The sequence below is a fragment of the Dinoponera quadriceps genome, unplaced genomic scaffold, assembly GCF_001313825.1.
Source record: "Dinoponera quadriceps isolate SergipeBrazil2010 unplaced genomic scaffold, ASM131382v1 scaffold1070, whole genome shotgun sequence".
In the NCBI taxonomy this organism is placed as follows: domain Eukaryota; kingdom Metazoa; phylum Arthropoda; class Insecta; order Hymenoptera; family Formicidae; genus Dinoponera; species Dinoponera quadriceps.
In genome coordinates this window covers 2,177,429-2,196,345 of record NW_014555341.1, presented here as the reverse complement: position 1 = coordinate 2,196,345, position 18,917 = coordinate 2,177,429, and the positions used below count along the sequence as shown (strand labels likewise).

General features: G+C 43.7%; 1 protein-coding gene across 2 annotated transcripts in view; it reads left to right on the top strand.

Annotated features, from left to right (window-relative positions):
• LOC106743879 (furin-like protease 1) overlaps nucleotides 1–18,582 on the top strand; it is a 293,482-nt gene extending 274,900 nt beyond the window's left edge. For both annotated transcript variants that reach the window (XM_014618108.1, XM_014618109.1), the window contains one exon: nucleotides 16,399–18,582. In XM_014618108.1, coding sequence (XP_014473594.1) covers nucleotides 16,399–16,850 — 452 coding nt within the window. In that variant the 3' untranslated portion in view covers nucleotides 16,851–18,582. The remainder of the gene's footprint in view (nucleotides 1–16,398) is intronic.
• The last annotated feature ends 335 nt before the right edge of the window (nucleotides 18,583–18,917 follow it).

The following is an 18,917-nucleotide window of genomic DNA, read 5'->3' as shown; positions in this document are numbered from 1 at the left end:
TTTTTTTTTTCCCCCCCCCCCCCCCCCCCCCCTCCTCCCGTACGCAAATCTTTTCCGTGTCCGCGCGCGCGGTTACCGTAGTCACAGCCGTAACTCTACGGGGCGTGCTTGTAAATATATGCAAAGCGTATTTATTATACTTCGCGGAGTTACGCGTGGTCTTAGAAGTTCCCCGAGAGTAATGGCGCCGGGATCCCGCGGCATCCTGCTCCCCCTCCTCCACCTCTTCCACCTCCTCCACTTTGGACGGAGCAGAAATGGGGAAAGTAAACAACCGAGATGTTTAGACAAATGCATTCACCGGAGCCGCTTTTGTTTCACATAATCGCGTTGAAAATAATCGCGAGGCCGTCAACGGGCGGGACCCCTCTCGGTCTGTGCGTTCCGCGCTTCTATTCACAGCGCCGTACTTCTACTTAACGTTAAAGGCGGCCGTCGCCGGCGAGAGTTTGAGTTTTACTCGCCTGTCGGACGAGGAAATCGCATTCAATGTGCCAATGAGCTAAGTATCATGCCGCCACTTTTAACGTTAACGGCGTAACTTTGACGGGGGAAAGCCCGGCCTTGTCGCTTCCGTCGCGCCCCGGAAACCTTCTCTAATCCCAGAATACCGCCTGTGCAGCGTAGCTGCGTCAATTAACACTCTCGTGTTTAACACGTCTTTGACGAGTCGAGGAACCAGTGAGAAAACTCGATTCCGCGCGATTGAGGCGCACTTTTTGCCCAATTCTGCTCGGCGTCTCGGTCGAAGCCGTCCCCGCCATCACACGCAGCGTCGCTTCGCACGCGCGATCCCCCGTGAAGCTCTTTTGTACGAGACAAAAATACAACAGGGAGGTAATCGCGCAACTGCCATTAGCGAGACCCGAGTCTCTGGCGTTCAACTCAATCCTGGAAAAATTACCTCGCGTAACTTATATAGTAAACCCGATGGAGCTGCAATCCACTTCGGAGACCTCGCCACGTCGTCGATTTTGATCGACGGGGTGGCCCCAACGTGTTCCAAGGGGGAAACAGTTTTTCTCTCGCCTTCTTCTACTTCTCCTTTTCTTTCTCCCTCACTCTATCTATCTATCTATCTATGTATCTATCTATCTATCTTTATCCCTTTATTTCCCACTCCTCTCTCTCTCTCTCTCTCTCTTTCTTTCTCGCTCTATTTCTTTATATCCTCGCCTGTCGGTCTGTGCCCCTTTTGTTTTCCATAGCAACATCCTCCAGACTGCCAGTCTTGTCTTACACTCCGTTCCGAAGCTCCCACGCTTCATAAGCACTTCGCGGTCCCTCCAACAGGGTAGGATATTCGGTCGAGCTATCAGCACTGCCGAAACTAGGAACTACCTAGGATGGTTCTCTGGCTGCCTATATAAACAATTGGGGACGAAATACTGTACGAGGCCGCGTGTGGATTTTGGGCACGCATTGAGTGCTTTATTAACATGAATGATGGTAACTGTTGATACAAAAATCTCCGTCGGGACGTCAATAATGCTTTTTCTTATTAACAAAATAATATCTGCGCGACAAGCAGCGCGATTTCTATATTCTTGACAAATATTATTCTTGAGAAATATTAATTCTCCGATGAGACGTATGAAATCTTGCGAATTTGTTTCGACGATCAATTATCGATTAGACTGATTAAGCAGTATTAATTAACCGGTGGACGGGAACATTCCAGTTTGTGTTATTATCAAAACATGTTATAATTATATAGTGAGCCAAAATCTTTAATATATTCTTAATGTTTTAAATTTAAAAAAAGGTGCGTGGGAGGAGAGATGGTTGATAATCGACATTCATAATTCATATTCGGCCTTGGACGGTACGAGATATACACGAAATCTCCGACACGACACTTGCTCAAACATTGTTAACTATGATAATTAATACAACACCGCGAAATTCGCGGACTTTAATAAGTAACCGATCGAGCGCTTTTAGCGTTTAGCCGATTCGGCGACAGAAATGTGGCGCCGTTAAACGACCTGATATTTTCTGAACATTTTTTAGACACGCTGTATCGTTTCGCTCGGAGAAGTTTTGACGGACACCGGCGCGTACGTTCTTTTGCGATTTTAGAGCTGATCGCGTTCGCGCCCGTTTTGTAGAAATTCCGGTCGCGAGGATAAGCGGGGAAACTCGACGGGAAAGCCGAGGCTTCGCGGCGGCGGAGCGATTTTTCTTTATCGCAGAACGATCGTCAACGAGTTATCGAGTCCGGAGGAAGTTTTCGCATCGAGAATCCGCCACTACGAGGATTCGTTTCTAGGATTTACGATTTATATCACGGCGCGGAATCCAATCATGTTCCGTCGAAAGTTGTAGGCCACAAATCAGAAGTTAACTGCAAAATCTGCGCGAGACAGATCAGAAATCGAATTACAATCGACGCGGCGTTACTTTCTCTCCCGGATGTCGCGTACGCCGCTTTCAGATATGCCGCGATTCAGCGAAACAGCATGCGCTGACTAATTGCCGCGGATGTTTTGCGCGATGGGGCGGTTAATTAAAAAGGAAAAAATAATCATACATGAGTCCCGTCGCGCTGTTTGTCCTCAATCGAGAAATCGCACCAAATGAATTTCAATAAATTACCATTGTATATTCTGATAAATTTGCAGAAGACCGACATGTATTGCCGGTATTTTTTAAGTGTCAGGAAACGCGATCGAATTAATGAACAAGTTTTGCACGAATGATGACCCGATAGACGATGATCCGTGCGAAACTTTCGTGACACGTGCGAAATTTCGGAAATCGATGCGTCACCGAAAAGCTGGACAATCGTCCGAGAAAAAGGGAAATATCGAATGTGCGCGAAATTAAATTGACATTACAGTCGCGATACTAAATGTCTCTCTCAAAGTGGCGGCCTGCGAATGAAACGTTTGTGATTTTTCGAGATGCGCTGATACTCTAATGGATGGCTTTCGAGCGCAATCGTGAACAAAAAAATATATTAATTCCACAATCCGCGGGTATTATGTCGGTCGACGCAACTAAAAAAAAATCGATCGAACACTCTCGCGTCGGATGCACTGAATTTCGCAATTTCGAAATTAGTACTCATCACGCAGATTTATCCGGAACTGGTATCTCTGCTGTTGGTAAGAGGTCAAGCGGGATTCAATTTCATTTCTTGTTTTATTTAACACAGCAATAATGTATCAAAATTTATTTGGAGAAGCACAGTTGAAAAATAAAACTTCCGATTGTCGCGTCGCAGTTGCGAACAGCGGCGTGGACACATTGCCAGAGAATTTCGCTGTTAGAAGGTTTCATAATATAACCGTCGTCTAAAATTTTCAAATGCACAGATGTAAAAAAGGACTACGAGTTCGGCTTTAAAACGAAAACGCCACATTGTCTCTCGTAACGCGCGTGTAGATTAATTAGAGACAATTTACGACATATCTCGCATTTTCTGTATATTGAAATGTTGTTAGAGTTATTAGTACTATATTAATTAACACTAGTCATATTAGTTAACGTTATCAGAATTATATTTCGTGTAAAAATACGTTAAAGTATTCGGCCTATCTTTATAGTCGGCCGGGCTTGAAATATCTCCGCAATTTTGGACCGAGTTACATTGTCCATTCGGATGGGCGAGGCGGAACCCTTTCGGTACCGAAGAAGAACGTCGTGACCCCAAAGTCGCGGATAAGATCAGAAATATCAGACCGAGCGCCCTAAAATCAGGTTACACCGGGACGACGATTAAATTCTCGTCTCTTACAAAGTGGGACGGCCGAGCGCGACTTTTAGTGCGATATCTCCCGATGAACGCGGATGAAGAAGGATATTTAATATTCTCCAGTTCCGTCGAGAGAGAGAGAGAGAGAGAGAGATTCGCAGACTGGAGTTGGTTTTTTTCTTTCTAGCTGCCGACTGAAGGATGTCCATTTTCTAGGTGGGTGGGTGGGCGAGATCTCTACCGGCTAGATACAAAAGAGAAAGATAGATAGAGAGAAAGAAAGAGGAAATCCAAATTTTATAGTGGGAGGATGGAAAATCGTGTTTACCGCCGATGCAATTTCGTGGAATCCCCTTTTTATATTTTATACGAGCTCTTTCGATTCCTTGCATGCCCGCGGGTAGAGAAGAAATTCAAAATTTGCATAGAACGCGGTGTACGTACTTACGTAAAAATCCTTGACATCACTTTTTCAAATTCTGGCAGCGTACTAAAATAACAATTGAAATCTAGTTTTATATAACAGAGAAGCCGCTATGAACGTTCTTTCCTGTGATATGATGTTTTCTTTAATATCTAATTATATTTTACAACCGGTTTCTCTCTTTTTTAGCCCAGGATCGGATTGAAGGATTTAACGCGATATTTAGAATATTATCTAATCAATTTTCTCATTAATTTCGTATACACAAGTTCTAATTATTATAAAAACACGATATATAACACTTTTGCATGTACTTTAAAAATTATTTTACATTTTCGTACATAGTTTATGTAGCTCGTTAACGCCTGGACGTTTCATTGATTTTAGATAAGTGAAATCTCCTCATTTTATGGATGGCGAAATCCATACGTCAAACTTACAAGTCAGTTTAAAGATTTTTTCTCTCCAATTTCACGAAATATTGGTTCGTGGATCTTTTTTTTTTTTTTCTTAAAACGGTCGATACAGCGAGGAACTAGTTTCTACGAGTCGCCGCGAAGGTACCCTTTAATCAAAGATTCCTCGCGAAGTAAGACGGAGGAAAAACGTCGTATCGCGAGGAACATCGAGAGGGAGAGAGCAATTCTGATGTCGTTTGAAGCGGCGGAAAACGGGCCGAGGTGGGGCGGAAATTCAAAGGCGAGTTGATTCGCAGACGGAGATCCCCTGAATTTCATCTCTGATCAAAAGGGCGGCTCGGTCAGCGTTTTGCAAAACGCCCGGATTCGCGAGCGAATAATTTTAATGACCCTCGCGAACGAAATGAGAAATCTGACGGCAGGGAGGACCTGCAGAAATAATCTATATTATATACATACGGCTGAGACTATGAAATGGATTCTGATGGAATGATGATCAGCTGACTTTATCGTTAGATATAATTTCGTAGCTTGATTTTTGCAAAACTGCGCGATACGCAAGAATTTTCCGAATACCATAAGAAATTTTGCTTTCATTCGGAAGACATCGAGCTATATCTCTTGTTGCTTAAAAAAAAGTACCATCTATACGTGTGAAAAATATGACTCGAATCAAGTATCACAGAGTGAATAAAAAATTGAAGTTTCTATAATTCGCTACACGGTTCAATTTGTTTTACCACTGTGTCTGTCGAAATGTTTCTCTGCTTGGTAACATTAAAACGAAAAAACAAAAAAGCGGATGGGCAAGATTTCTCGATTCAGGCCGACAAATCGCATAGGATTTCCGGATTTGTAAATTGCATGTACATGCGCATGAGATTGTGATTCGATTTCCAAATGCTCGGTACACCGATGCACATCACACCCTCCACATTCGTTACACATCCATTCACCTCTTCCGCTCTGTAAACCCTTTTCCCGAAAATTCTCTACGTTCCTCCTGCTTCTACTGTTTTCTTCTCCTTACGCTGTTTCCGTTTTCCAGCTTTGTTGTGGTCAACATTGTAAAAGTATCGATCGTTCGTGCTAAATAACAAACGCGCTCTTTCTTTAATTTAATCTCTCCCGTTTTCCATTTTCTTCGATTGCACGTGTTTGTTTTCGATCGTGATATTTATGATTTCGAAAAAAAAATATTTATTTATTATTTACGTGCATCCCCATATGGGAGGAAGACAGCTCTTATATACTTCTGTTTCTATCGATGTGCAATAAACACTAGATGTGTGTAAAGCTTTAATCAAATTAACACTTGTGTAATGATGAAATATCAGCGATATCCTTTCGCGATCTTTTCATCATTTTATCTTTTTCCGTCGAAACAAACGGTTCTTCCGGTAAAATTCGGTTCTTTGTTTCGTTCGTTAACCGCGATCGCGTATGAAGTAACGCGTATTTCTAGCGAATAAGCAGCCCAAGTGCGAGAACCCACATGGCGATGTAAAATATTAATTGCTATCGTTCGCATCGGTAACACGTAGTATATAATATTTGTTTATTACACATTGTGATTATACTATTACATTTCGCATCGATGTAAGCGGATAATGCGCTGGCGCCGTAATTATTATCGTTCGCGAATGAACGTCGAACCGCTCGAGCACGTATTGTTTGAACCAAATCAGAATGGCTGTTGTTTTGCAAAGTTGGCGAGTTCGGCGGTCCTATTAAAATAATATAAGTTGAAGGTGCAAATTAGTCGTACGCATTGTGACTTATGCGAGTACTTAGATGGGTGATCCTCGTTCCGACGCGCGCGAAAAGCGCTCAGGAACAAGTGTGATAATTCTTTCGGGCTGGTTAATTCTAGATTTCGGGATGGCATTATATAGGGTAAGCCGATTCTTGAATATTTTATAGCGTTATTATACGATATTATCGATTCTCTCCTCACATGGCCACGTGAGATTTGCATTCGCCGATATTTGAAGGGAGCTGCGAGGAAAAGTTTCGTTGTTGTTCGCACACTTCGGTAGTCTTCTTCGGTTAAGCTTTACACTTATGCGCCGTGATAGAGATTAAGCGAAACCACGTGCGCCTGTAATTAAATTAGAAGACAATAGGCTTCCGCATACGATAGACGACGCACGCGTCTACGTTGTCCGCCACTTTGGTACTTAAACCGAGGCGAATTTGCACGGTTCGCTCGTTTCGTACGAATCGTTAAGCCTTGACTCGCGATGTCACTGCCGCCTGCTTTCTTTACCTCGCGCGAGAACATGATACTATCTATCGGGAAACAGTGGATAAATACGCGTAACGTTTCGCCGACGACGGAAATGAACGGAAGAAAGAGAATATAGCGGGAGCGCGGAGCGGCATCCGCGGGACGTTAAACGAGAAACGTTGTAAATTCGCCGAAAGACACAAGAAATTACTACCGAGAGGAACAGCCATCGTAAAATAGCTGGGATACTGCGCGACGCTTTAAATCTGTCAATCAGCCTTCCATAATCCAATGTTCCGATTCCATCCGTCGAAGATTATACACCGTGTTGCAAGAAACGGAACTGGAACATAAATAATGCATAATATATTCGTATGTCGGATTGAAAGAAATCTTGCGGCAAGTGTTCTCGTAGCTCAGACGCGAAAACCAGCTACCTGTGAGAAAGCCGTACGTGTGCTGGAATTTATTTGGGATTATGGACGGTTAATCATTCGCGTTTTCCAACAAAAAAAATAAACAGATTTTCGATAAATGACGTTCGCAGGGGAAATTCTGAAAAAAAGAGAAACTTTGAAGAGATTCATTCCATGATCGGAGGATCAATTGGTTATTCATTCTTGCATATCAAACATTATTCTTTTCCGCTCCGTATTCTTACTGCGCATCTCACCAATCATGAGCTCCGTCTCGGCACGTTGAAATCGGATATGTGATCTTCGTATTAAAAGATATAAAAAATATTTAGTGTCGGGCGATTGTATCCAACGCGCCGAACGTAGGCAGAAGTGAGAATATGGGTTCCGATATATTGATTCTTCGAGGTTCTCGTCGAGCATCGCGGCTTCTCGCGAGCGAGAAAAATCGCGGAAAACTGCAATTCTTCCGCGAGGGATTTTGCTGCGACTCAAGGGAAGACGCATTAACCGCGATTTCTTCGATTAATCCTCAACTTCGCGAAGTGACATCCGTCGGGGGAGCTCGGATGGCGTAACGAAGTTCTCTCACAACGGGAATGGAATAATAAAAACGGAACCTCCCGAGCGAGTCGATCGAAGGGACTGGCGACTTTTCACGACTTTTATGACGAACCTCCTCCGCCGCTCGGCGCGGAATCTCGTTTCGCTGCCATTCAGGAAGTAAAGGCGAAAGTTACACCGAGAGTCGGCGAGCTCGTTCTAGATCACGAGAAGAAAATAGAAAGAAAGAGAGGTAATTTTATTACATCCTCTAGAATGAGATCCCCCTCTGAGAGAGTTAGAGAGAGACACTACCACGAAAATCGAAAGAGAAAGAATGTGTGCAAGAAGGAGAGAAAGAGAGCGAGTGTATGAGAGAGGAAGGGTGAGAGAGAATGTATGTGTGTATATGTATGTGCGTTGTGTGTGTGGGTACGCGTGTGTATGCGAGATGAAGAAAACATGAAGGGAGCGAGAGTAGGGGAGAAAAAGTGAAATCACGAAAAAACGAAAGTACAGACCGATTATCTATATGTATAGCGAAAATTTCAGTTTTAAGGATAAGAGTCAATTATATTATCCAGTGAGGAGCGTTAGTTTCCGAGAGAAAATGCAAAAAAAAATGATATAAACGTGGATACTACAAGTAGTACAAGGAACTTTGGATGTGTTTTGATTCGTTCAGGTGTGACGTATCTTCCGAACGTGTACAATACCCGCGACGTCGCGCCGGGATAGCCGGATAACGAGGCCGCGAATTTTCATTCTGATTATCTCGATCCGCGATTTTCACGGGATTTATCTCGCGAGCGAACGCGACGCACGTTGCACGCTCGTCACGGCGTTCACCGCGATAGATCGTATCGAATGAACGGAGAAATTCATCTATTCCTATTATTTATACATGCCTTTGTCGCGACATCGCGATTTCGCACGTATTTTTACACGTTTCGCGTAACGAACTTCGTCAAACAGTGGGAGATATTAGAACTTTTATATCGCTGTATCGACGCGTCAACGTTGCGCGACTTTCGCATGAATGCATTTCTCGTACTTAATTCCACTGAATACGCGTAGAACGCGATGACGCGAGCTTGAAACGCAAATTAAATTCGATCGAATCACCCAGACGAGCGATTACGGGCGAGTCGGCGTTTAACATTCGATACTGTGCACCACCGATCTCACCGCGTGGTTCAGTCGCGACAATAATTCACCCCGCACGACGTAGCGTGCCTCTCTCACGAAATCGTAATGTGAACGTCGACTCGAAAAAAAAAACAAACGACTTGGTCAAACGAAGTCTTCACCAGCGAAAGAACATCGCGCTAAACGTGTATTTGCGTTTTTCGCACAAATAAAATTAAACATTGCGTTTCCTGAAAACTTACCTTTCTGGAAAAACGACCGCTTTCATAAATCATCGTGACAATCTCACCCTCCCCCTCCCTTTTTTAGAGTCGCAAATGCCATCTTATAAAATTTATTCCCCTGTCTCAGGACGGAGATAATTCCTCTTTTCACGATCTTAAATCCGAGACATCAAAACACATTTGAGCTATATTCGACCGTGTTTCCCCGCTTAAAAGTGAATGACGTATCTTTGTACCGAAATGAAGAAGATTAATTCATAAATGAGGTCAATTAAGAGTAAGAATTGCAAGTGATGCTCTTGAGAAAGAAAAAAATCCGCACTTGCGACTCGTCGAGCGATTTCGCGTGAAATGCTATTCTTCTTTCGACATTCGCAAAACTCACCACGCGAGAAATCACGACACGCGACACGCGATACGCAGTCATCGCGCGCAATCACTTTGTAGATACGCGTATTCCACAGAATCGCGAAGCAAAAAATTCACCCGCTCGCTCGCCCGCTCGATGTCGAATACTCGGCCGGTCCCCGACTGTCCCGCCGCGATCGTCCGCCATACTGTTAATGTATCTATTGTAAATGTTTGTATGTACTGTAAAATGTATCTTGCTTGGAGAGGCGACATATCTTAAGTTATAGAGTTCCCGAGGAGGTGAAAAGAGAAAAATGAAGGCGCGGCCGTGCGCATCTCGCGCCACGTTCACGCTCGCGCGTTCATCTCCTCCGTTCGTTTCCTCCGTCGGCTTCACACTCTCCTCTTTTTATCCGCCCGGTGAGCGATATCACCCCGCGTACGTCGTGTTGATGCATAGGCAGCACACACACACACACACACACACACAATCGAGCCGATTCGCCTGTTCATGAACGGCGATTCGCGCAATCCGGCGAGGAAAGGACGCAGAAGGAGGCGCGAGCGTCTGCTACATACATTTATGTACACATATACATAATATATTGTATAAGCAATGGCAAAACTACTATGAGTCATTATATGCGACATTGGAATTTGTATATCATGAACGAATTAAAAGAGGAGAATCTCCTGAATAACTATCTCGTGAACGTCATTAATCCGCGGTCGCTTCGACGCGGGAGCGGCGTCGAATCGGCTGCCGAATCGCACGCAAGTCGGAAACTCGTTCTACGGTAAATATCGAGAGCAATAGTGGGCGGTCCTCGACGATCAAGAGAGTTGGCTCGACTGAGCCGAGTTGAACGGTCCCCGTCGGTCGACGAACAAGTTTCGGCGGGCGAACTGCGCAGAGGAGGCTTCGTCACGTTCATGATATTTGAGGATGATCGTCTATGTCGAATATTGTACGGAATCTGCTAGATATCGTGGCCGCTTCTCGTCCACTTATCTGCGGGCCGAATTTGTCGAGCGCGATTCGCCCGTACCATTTAATCGACAGTGAGAAGAGATAATTCGTTTACGGTTGATTCGGCTCTCGTCAGCGAGCAAACGTGACATAACTCCTCTCCGTCCGTTCGGCCCGCCGATTCAAAATACGATTCATACTCCAATCCTACTTATCATCTATCTACCCACCCGTCCGCCACTAACTTTCAACTCACGACTCAATTAACGCTCTAACACTGTCGATGCTCTAATCTCGATTACGTGAGGACGCAGGTATGTGTCAACTAAAGTGCACGCTTCCGTTCCGTAGGTAGAACCGTGTGTAACAAGTAGAAGCTGCATGGGTTGCCATAATTCACGTAATCGCCGTTTAATTTAGCCTTTAGTTCCCCGTAGTTTTCGACAATTCACGTGGAGTCTGGGAATTCCCGTAATATCGGGAATCGAGGGGCGAAATGTCCCTTCGAATCAGCATTATTTCAAAGAGCTCCAAGAATTCCTCGCCTTATTATTCCTTCGTGATTTTTCGCATTATTCGCGCGTTATCGATTGCCCTTAATTTCAACGCTGTCAACGCAATATAATGTTACGTTAAGAAATTCCGCGGAGAAAGACATTGTTGGATATTGTATTGTTGGGCGATTATTCTCAGATAATATTGTTTCGATCGCCATATAAGAATTTCCTTCGTTAAAATATAATAAAGAATTTTCCAACGAAAACCGTACAGAACCAATCACGATCTACTTACATCACGACAAAAACTCGATTTCCATACTTATCGGGGTCGGCTATTAATATTTCTTTGGCAAATTTTGTCGAGACTTTTTCTTCGAGATATTGCTTAAAATCTTAATAAACTTTTTAATCACGCTTAATATTATCAAAGCCTCGAGCGGCGTTTGGCGGGGGCAAATTTCGTCGGAGCAATTAAACGACAATGCTGCATATCGCAGATATTTATCGTCCACAGAAGCTAGCCAAGTACCGGATAATCACTAAAATTTTCGAACGACGTCTCTTAACGACTGTGTCAAAATAGTAATGCATGACAAATGAACTATTCTGAATATGCATTAATCTCTGTGACATATTTCGAGTTGCATGCGGTAATAATTCCCCGGCGCGTAATCGATATGTTTTCTTGTGAGAGAAAAAAGGCCGAAAAGATGAATGAAAGAGAAACGTTACGTTACACGAAGAAGCAAAAACAAAAAGGAAAAGTTCAAAAAGCCACCAGAGGGTGCAGTATAAAGAAGTTTAATTTAACCTTATTGCGTGCACGAAAGCGTTATCGTCTTCTCGCTTCTCATGAATAATTCAGTAAACCTTGAACCGGTAAACTCCGAAAATTGCTGCACGATTTCGCCCGTGTCATTTTCTTGCAGCACAATACATGCCTATAATGAGTTTAATTAAATTAGTCGTTTAATTAGATCATACATTTTAAAATTAATACGGCACTCAAATATATATATATTTCGGAAAATGCGCTGATAATGGTCAGCAATTCGCGCGGCAATAGTTGCGCGTAAATGTTGTATCTTGGCAGGGGGACAATAAATCAGAGATTTGGATAATCGGATAATTACAATGTTTAAATACAAATGCGCGTTGCATAGAAATAGCAATCGCGGTACCTCGAAATTTCACTCACGTCATTCTCGACATAAACGGCTTCTATCAATGTTACCGAGATGACGCGTCGGGATGCTTCGTTCGAGATACCGCTGCCGTTTGTAAAATATGCATGCGATGCATCGATGCACTTGCGAATGCGTTTGAACTGCACTTACCGGCGATCTCAAAACGTTCTAATTTACCACGGACCCCTTCAACTCCGACTGTATTTGCACCACGTGACGGGAATCTAACAAGGTATACACACAGAAGCACTTCAATTTCGCTGTTCTTTTTCCCGATATAAATTAATATTCATGTATATGCGCGTAACATGTATGTGTGTGCTGAATTTCATAATTCACGGCCCGTCAGCCCGGCTGAATTCTCTCGTCGGGATACATTTTCCGGTCCGCCGAACCGCGCATTATTATTTTATATCAAGAAGCTGCGATAGGAAAAACGTTAAAGCAACTTTACTCGTTAACGAACGTTGCGTTTCACTCTTAACATTTCGAAATATCCAATATATCCATCGCAATTATTCGCGCGTATTCGCGATGGTTTGAATCGCACGAACCTCTCCGCGCAGAGACATTATTTCCCGAAGGTGTAATTTTTTTCCAATCGGCTAAATCGTACGTTAACGACGCGCTCTTCGTTATCTCCTCGCCGAGCTATGTTTTATTCCGATTGAGACGGATGTGGAGCGGAAAGCGTTGAGCGTCGACACGTCGGAGCCGCGTGAGCTTGCGACGCGTACGGTATGGTCCTGGTACAATTATCCGTTATCGCGATCCTGCTGGGACAGGGACGGTTAATCCACCGCACCGCAGTAACTCTTAGGGATTTGACGATTAACCGGTTCGAACACCAGCCAGCCGGACTGTCCGGATTCCCAGTGTATTATCGAGGACTCGTCAACCGCCATGAGTCACCCGATCGACCGTTCGAGCATTAAGTCCAAGTTAATATCGCCGATCTACTGTGCCGCTGCGATATTCGCGAGCGCGGCCGAAGATCCAATTCCATCTCGTAATTAAATTCACGTACGAAAAACGAGCGTGGAGCCTCTTCCGCTGGCCCGGCTCCCTTCCCGGTGCTACTAAGGGGCACGCAGTCGTATCCTTCCTTCGAATATCAATCCCACGGTCTTTAATCTCTCATCGATTTAACCATATATTTATTTTAACTTTGCTGACTTTAATTTCAAGCTAGCTGTTAAAGCTCCAAGCAGAAGATTATCCGTATAAACTCGCGCTTGCAATGATTTCCTTCCCCTCCAAATCTCGGCTAAATAGAGAATCCCCACTGCGACGCGTCAATGGAGCGCTCCTCGTATAATCGATTCGCCGGATTCAGAATTCCCGATTCCTGGATACCCTATCGCGTAATCACAACATGGTCCGAAAAGCGAAGAGAGCTCTCTCTCTCTCTCTCTCTCGCTCGCTTTCTCTCTCTCTCTCTCTCTCCTTCTCTCGGCAGATGGATAGAAATCGAATCGCCCGCGTGTTAGCGGACAGAGCCGTACCTCGTCCGAATTGTCACGCGTATGTCGCTTTATCCCTTTATCCCCTAGCAGGTTCAGAAAACGTATTTAGGTACTGAGGCTCTCCGTGGGGGCGAGTGCCGGACGCGGACTTTCTCAGACCAGCCACCAACCACGAACCACCACCAATCATCACCACCACACATCCACACACCCACAACCGCACACAAAAAAAATCAAACACAAACAGCCCTATCCCTGATCGCTTCACCAGCACGGTGAGTCTTACTTCTTCTTCGTTCTATATGATACCCTATTTTAATCCTCCGTCGCGACTTTCTAGCCTCTCGGGAGTAGCGTCTGAACGCCTGTGGGGGAGCGATCGAAATTGATCTCTCTAATCATGCGTCGAAATTAACGTGCCGTTGCACGAGGGATGTCCTGGAAAAGAGGCTCGCGCTTCTGAATTTATTCCTCGCTCAATAATAATTATTATTATTATAATCTTCCCTCCTTCTCTCTCGACGAGACGTTAGCCGTCAATGAATCATTAACGTCGCACGGAGAAAAATAATTTACCGGTACAGCAAATTCTATGCTGTCGCAGCAAAATCTGTCAGTTATTATATGGACAGCAAAATAATTTGTTAAGAACACTAATTGCCATTCGCTGGATTATTTTGCTGAATCTACAAATTATTTTGCTGTAAAAATAGATTTGTAATTATAGAGAAACTTCATTATTTCGTTCTAACAGCAAATTAACGTGCCCCGAGGAAAAATCCACCCAGCAGAATATTTTCTATCCCGACGACAAAACTGTTTCTGCTCTAATTACGAATAATTCGCTAACTTAGCGATGCTAGCGAAATGTTATTGCAGTCGCAACGAATGTGCAGTATGCAACTATGGGTTCGCTACAACAGCAAAATGATTTTTCTCCGTGCGATGGCGAACGAATTCAGACGCGATCTAAAAGCGATAACTGGATATAGCTTTTCGGCGAATCTTTAACCCAGGGGCAATTTAATTTAAGGGTTAATTGCGACGCGTCCTGCGCCTGATACCAACAATTAAAGTGCAAATTTATTCTTCGTCCCAGGAAAACTCCGCTCGCGTCGACTGCATCGGTAATAATTCTCTCCGCTATTCACCGGCAACTTTCCAGGGACATCCCCCGGTGTTTTGCTCGCTCGCAACGTATTTCGTATTTTGCCGTTACGCGAACGATCGATTCACTATTTTCGATGCGTAATGCCATCCCCGCGATATTTGACATTGCTGACGAGTAAAATTAATTAGATCTTAGCGTCGTTATCGTACGACTAGTTTTCGCGAAGTTATTACGAGAGGCGCCGTGTAATTCGAAATACGCCGCGGGGCATTCGAGAAGCAGACACTTTCCCTCAGGTTTCACGTACTCCGACCGAGAGGTAGACTACTATTTTCTTATTTCGCTGTTAATAGCTTGGCTTTGCCCTTGTCTTCGCACGTTTCTCCCTCGCTTACGCATTTCTCGTATTAAAGGATCCTCACACTTATTATTCCGCCGCCGGTAACCGATTGTTGTTGTTGTCGCTACAAATAGCGTACGCTAATACGCTCATTAATTCGTCGATGTCGTTAAACAGTAGACGACCCAGTATGAATAATAGACGACTTTAGTCGAGTACGAGTTTCATTTGATTCACGTATCGAGCTCGAACGTGCGACGAACGTTATTTATTCATGTATGATTTGAAAATGAAACGTGGCGCATGGTAAACGTAGCATGGTATACAACGGTGTACGCTTTCGCATGTATTCGTAAGCTTCGAACGTTGCGGTGTTACAGGCTTCAGTTTGCAAGCTTCCGTTCAAGTCGTAATTACGCATTTTTATTGATTTATTCAGAAATCGTCTCGTCAGTCTGTTTTAGAACGTAGAACGCCACTTGTCATTTGTTTAAGCAGTCCACGTTTCTCTTAAGTAAACACGCGCATATTTTATACATTAGGTTTGGGCGAGGCAATGTAAACGAAGATCGCAAAGATAAACTCGGTCACTGCAAATAGATTGCAAGTCAATCAGTGAACATTTGTTTGATTAATCGAAGATGAATAAAAAATATTTTGCAACTGCAATCGATAAATATTCTGTCATTATTATCTCGTTATCTTTTACAAGTTGATGAAAATCATTATGTAGAATCATCTCTTCGCATAAAATGTCAATTTCTGTAATACATAATTTTTATCTAATCAGAATTAGTATTGAAGAAACTTGGGATATACTTCGCTCATCAACAAACAAAAATGTGATCTTAAACCGCATTCGCCAAAGCCTAATTCATATATTAGCGGGATAATCTTAAGTTACATCGCTTGCCTTATTTTAAGACAGCTTATTTTAAGTCATTTTATTATATGTATACACTTTACTTGTAAGAATTTACACTGGATAGTAGAAAAATGGCGTTACAGATAAATCAGAGTAACAACAATAACGAAGGAACGACCAATTCTCGTTCTCGTTTAACTCGTGTTCTAATTAATCAAGTCCGCGACTTTGATCAAATCAATCGGAGAACCGACATTCGCTCTTGATGAGAGAAACGACCTCCCAGTCGTCTGTATTGTCAACTCGGATTTCCGTTTGCAACGCCATTCACATCCATCGTCGCGACTCCAAGCGCAACATAGCACAACAAAGCATCACACAGCAATAACAGCAACAACTGCCACCACTACGATAATGACACGCTACGACAAAGTACATACGAATTTATATCGTCGAACACTGGCAGAAGCAAAGAGCATCAATGCTGTATCTAATTTTTTCAGTGTGCAAGCCGGGTTGGAACCACAACAGCAATGGTAACTGCTCGCAACAATGCCCATCCGGAACCTACGCGGTCCGGGATCACGACAAGACCGGTGCGTTCTGCATCAAATGCCATTACTCGTGTCTGTCCTGCAAAGGCCCCAGCGACACGGATTGTCTCACCTGCCACGAGGATTCGGCGCTCATGTTGAGCGACAACGGAGAGCATTGCGTGCTGCACAACCTCTCCTGGAAGATGCAATCCACAATGTGGTACTACAGAATGACCGTGGTGTTCTTGACCAGCATTGCTCTGATGACCGTCGTCGTCGTTTATCTCGCGCTTGACTGGTACATCCGTCGACGCAAACGCGTCCACGAGTACAGCCAAGTGTCGTATACCGGCAACGGCGAGGCTCGCGCGGACATGAAACGATTGCACGGCGACACTTGCGTCTCCGACAGCGAATGAGACTGCCGTTCACGTCGGGAAGCGACGGGGAGATATTCCAGTAGTGATATTCACAGGAACACTTTCGAAAATATTCCGAGAACATTCGAACGATATTGCGAGAACTTTCTGGAAAATCGCGTGATGATATTATATCGGTACTCTCCGAAGGTGACTCGAGAATATTCTTATAGGGCGGACATTTTTTTTTTAGTTTTTCAGAACGTCTCACCAATATTTCCGAAAATATTCGGAATCCGGATTTTCAAAGTGCTTCCTAAAATTAAAGAGGAAATTCTGAAAACTACAGACTTTTCAGAATTGCTCCCGTTTTAATTAGGAAAATAGAATTGAGAAGGAAAAGGAAAGGAACCTTGAAAATCTAGAACTTTGCTGGAAAAATAAAAAAATTCTTGTGATTTTTCTTGACTAAATTTCCCGAGCTAAAGAATTTCGAGAATCTCCTGAAAATATTTTCTTTTAATTATATAATGTTCCGGGAATATTCTGAAACTGCTGCAAAAGAGCGCGTGGCATTTTTAGACTGACGGATATAAATATTTCGATCCACAAGTGCGATAAAATCATTCCCAAGTAATTTTAGTATAATTCTAACGAACATACACACACACACACACACACACACACACACACATTATACCGGTCAAAGGTCGAAATGCGTAGAAGGGTGAATAAGAAAGTTTTGAGAAAGATTCTCGCGAAGAAATCATAAGTATTCCTTTTACTTTTGTTCTAAATATTCAATAAATTTATCCGCTGCGCTCAGAATTCCGCCATCGAGCGTGGGAGCCAGGCCACGCTCCTGCGAGTGTGCAAGGAATGCTCCTTTTGTAGCGGCAATTCCTCGGGACGTCCGGAACATAAAGCGTTATTGGCGCTGATAGTTTCCTTTGAAACGAAGCGATCGCCACGTCGCGATGCCAGTATTGTAGCGATAGTTTGCAACGGTCAGTCCTTTATCGATCGCTGGGGTGAACTAGCGCGGAGTAATGTCTCTTGAGGCCAGTGAGTGATTCCACGCGATTCAGCGAGTCTTAAGTACTTGCGCGAACACATCCGGGCGTCTATTATGCGATCAAGAGTGAGAGTGGCGAGCGCTACCTTTGAATTGCGGTTAGTCGGCTACGGTCGCCAGTAACTTCGTGCAAGACGCTCGACCAATGATGAAACGTCGCGTGGCTTGTGTATTAAAGGGCGTATAAAGTTGCAAAAGACTTCTGTAGGTTAAAGGTATAGTCGCGTGTTGAAGACTAGAACTAAAGAGGAACAGCCGGCGCACCGAGGCTTCAACGCGGAAGAGGAATAACATCTCATTTATTATCTACGGATTCGCGAATCGTCGAGTTCCTAGGGTGGCGCGAGCAACACGGCGCGATTTAATTAACGAGATTGCCGCACCGTACAGTATATGAACGCACGGTGCGCGTCGTGCGCTGTAACCCAGAGCGGTGAGGGATCAACGTGATTTCTAACGATTGAGAACCGGAGAGAGAACGAATTACATTATGGTTGAATGAAAAAGAACGAGAACGTAGAGTTTTTGCGAGAGCGGTTTACCTCAGTAATGTGATACGCATAGTAAGGTCAAGTGTAGATAGCCATCATCTTTCTCTCATCGCCCGCTGCAATTACCCATAACTGTTACCACTAATCATTAATCTGACGCATTGACAAGCCGCGATGTACATTGTTCTTGTTAACGTTGTGAATTTAATAAAGCGATGAAAAATGACGGAGACGCCAATTTTTTCCTCGCCTCTTTTTCCACCCATGCCTTCATCGTACATCCCTCGACGCATCATTAAATCATCATCTTCGTAGAAAAAGACAAGCACGTAAAATTTTTCTTATGAATACTTTTTATCACGATCAGACCTTTTGTGTTTGACCGAGGCTGTCGTTTCGTTCTTAATTCGTTATATCGCGCGAATTAATACAGCTTATAAATATAAAATCAACTTCTCGGTTACGAGCAACGCACCTAAAGATACGAGTTAATGACGCAGCTTTTTTATTCTAATTTACAGCTTGACATTGAAGATCTTTCGGCGAGCGTGGCAGGAGTTA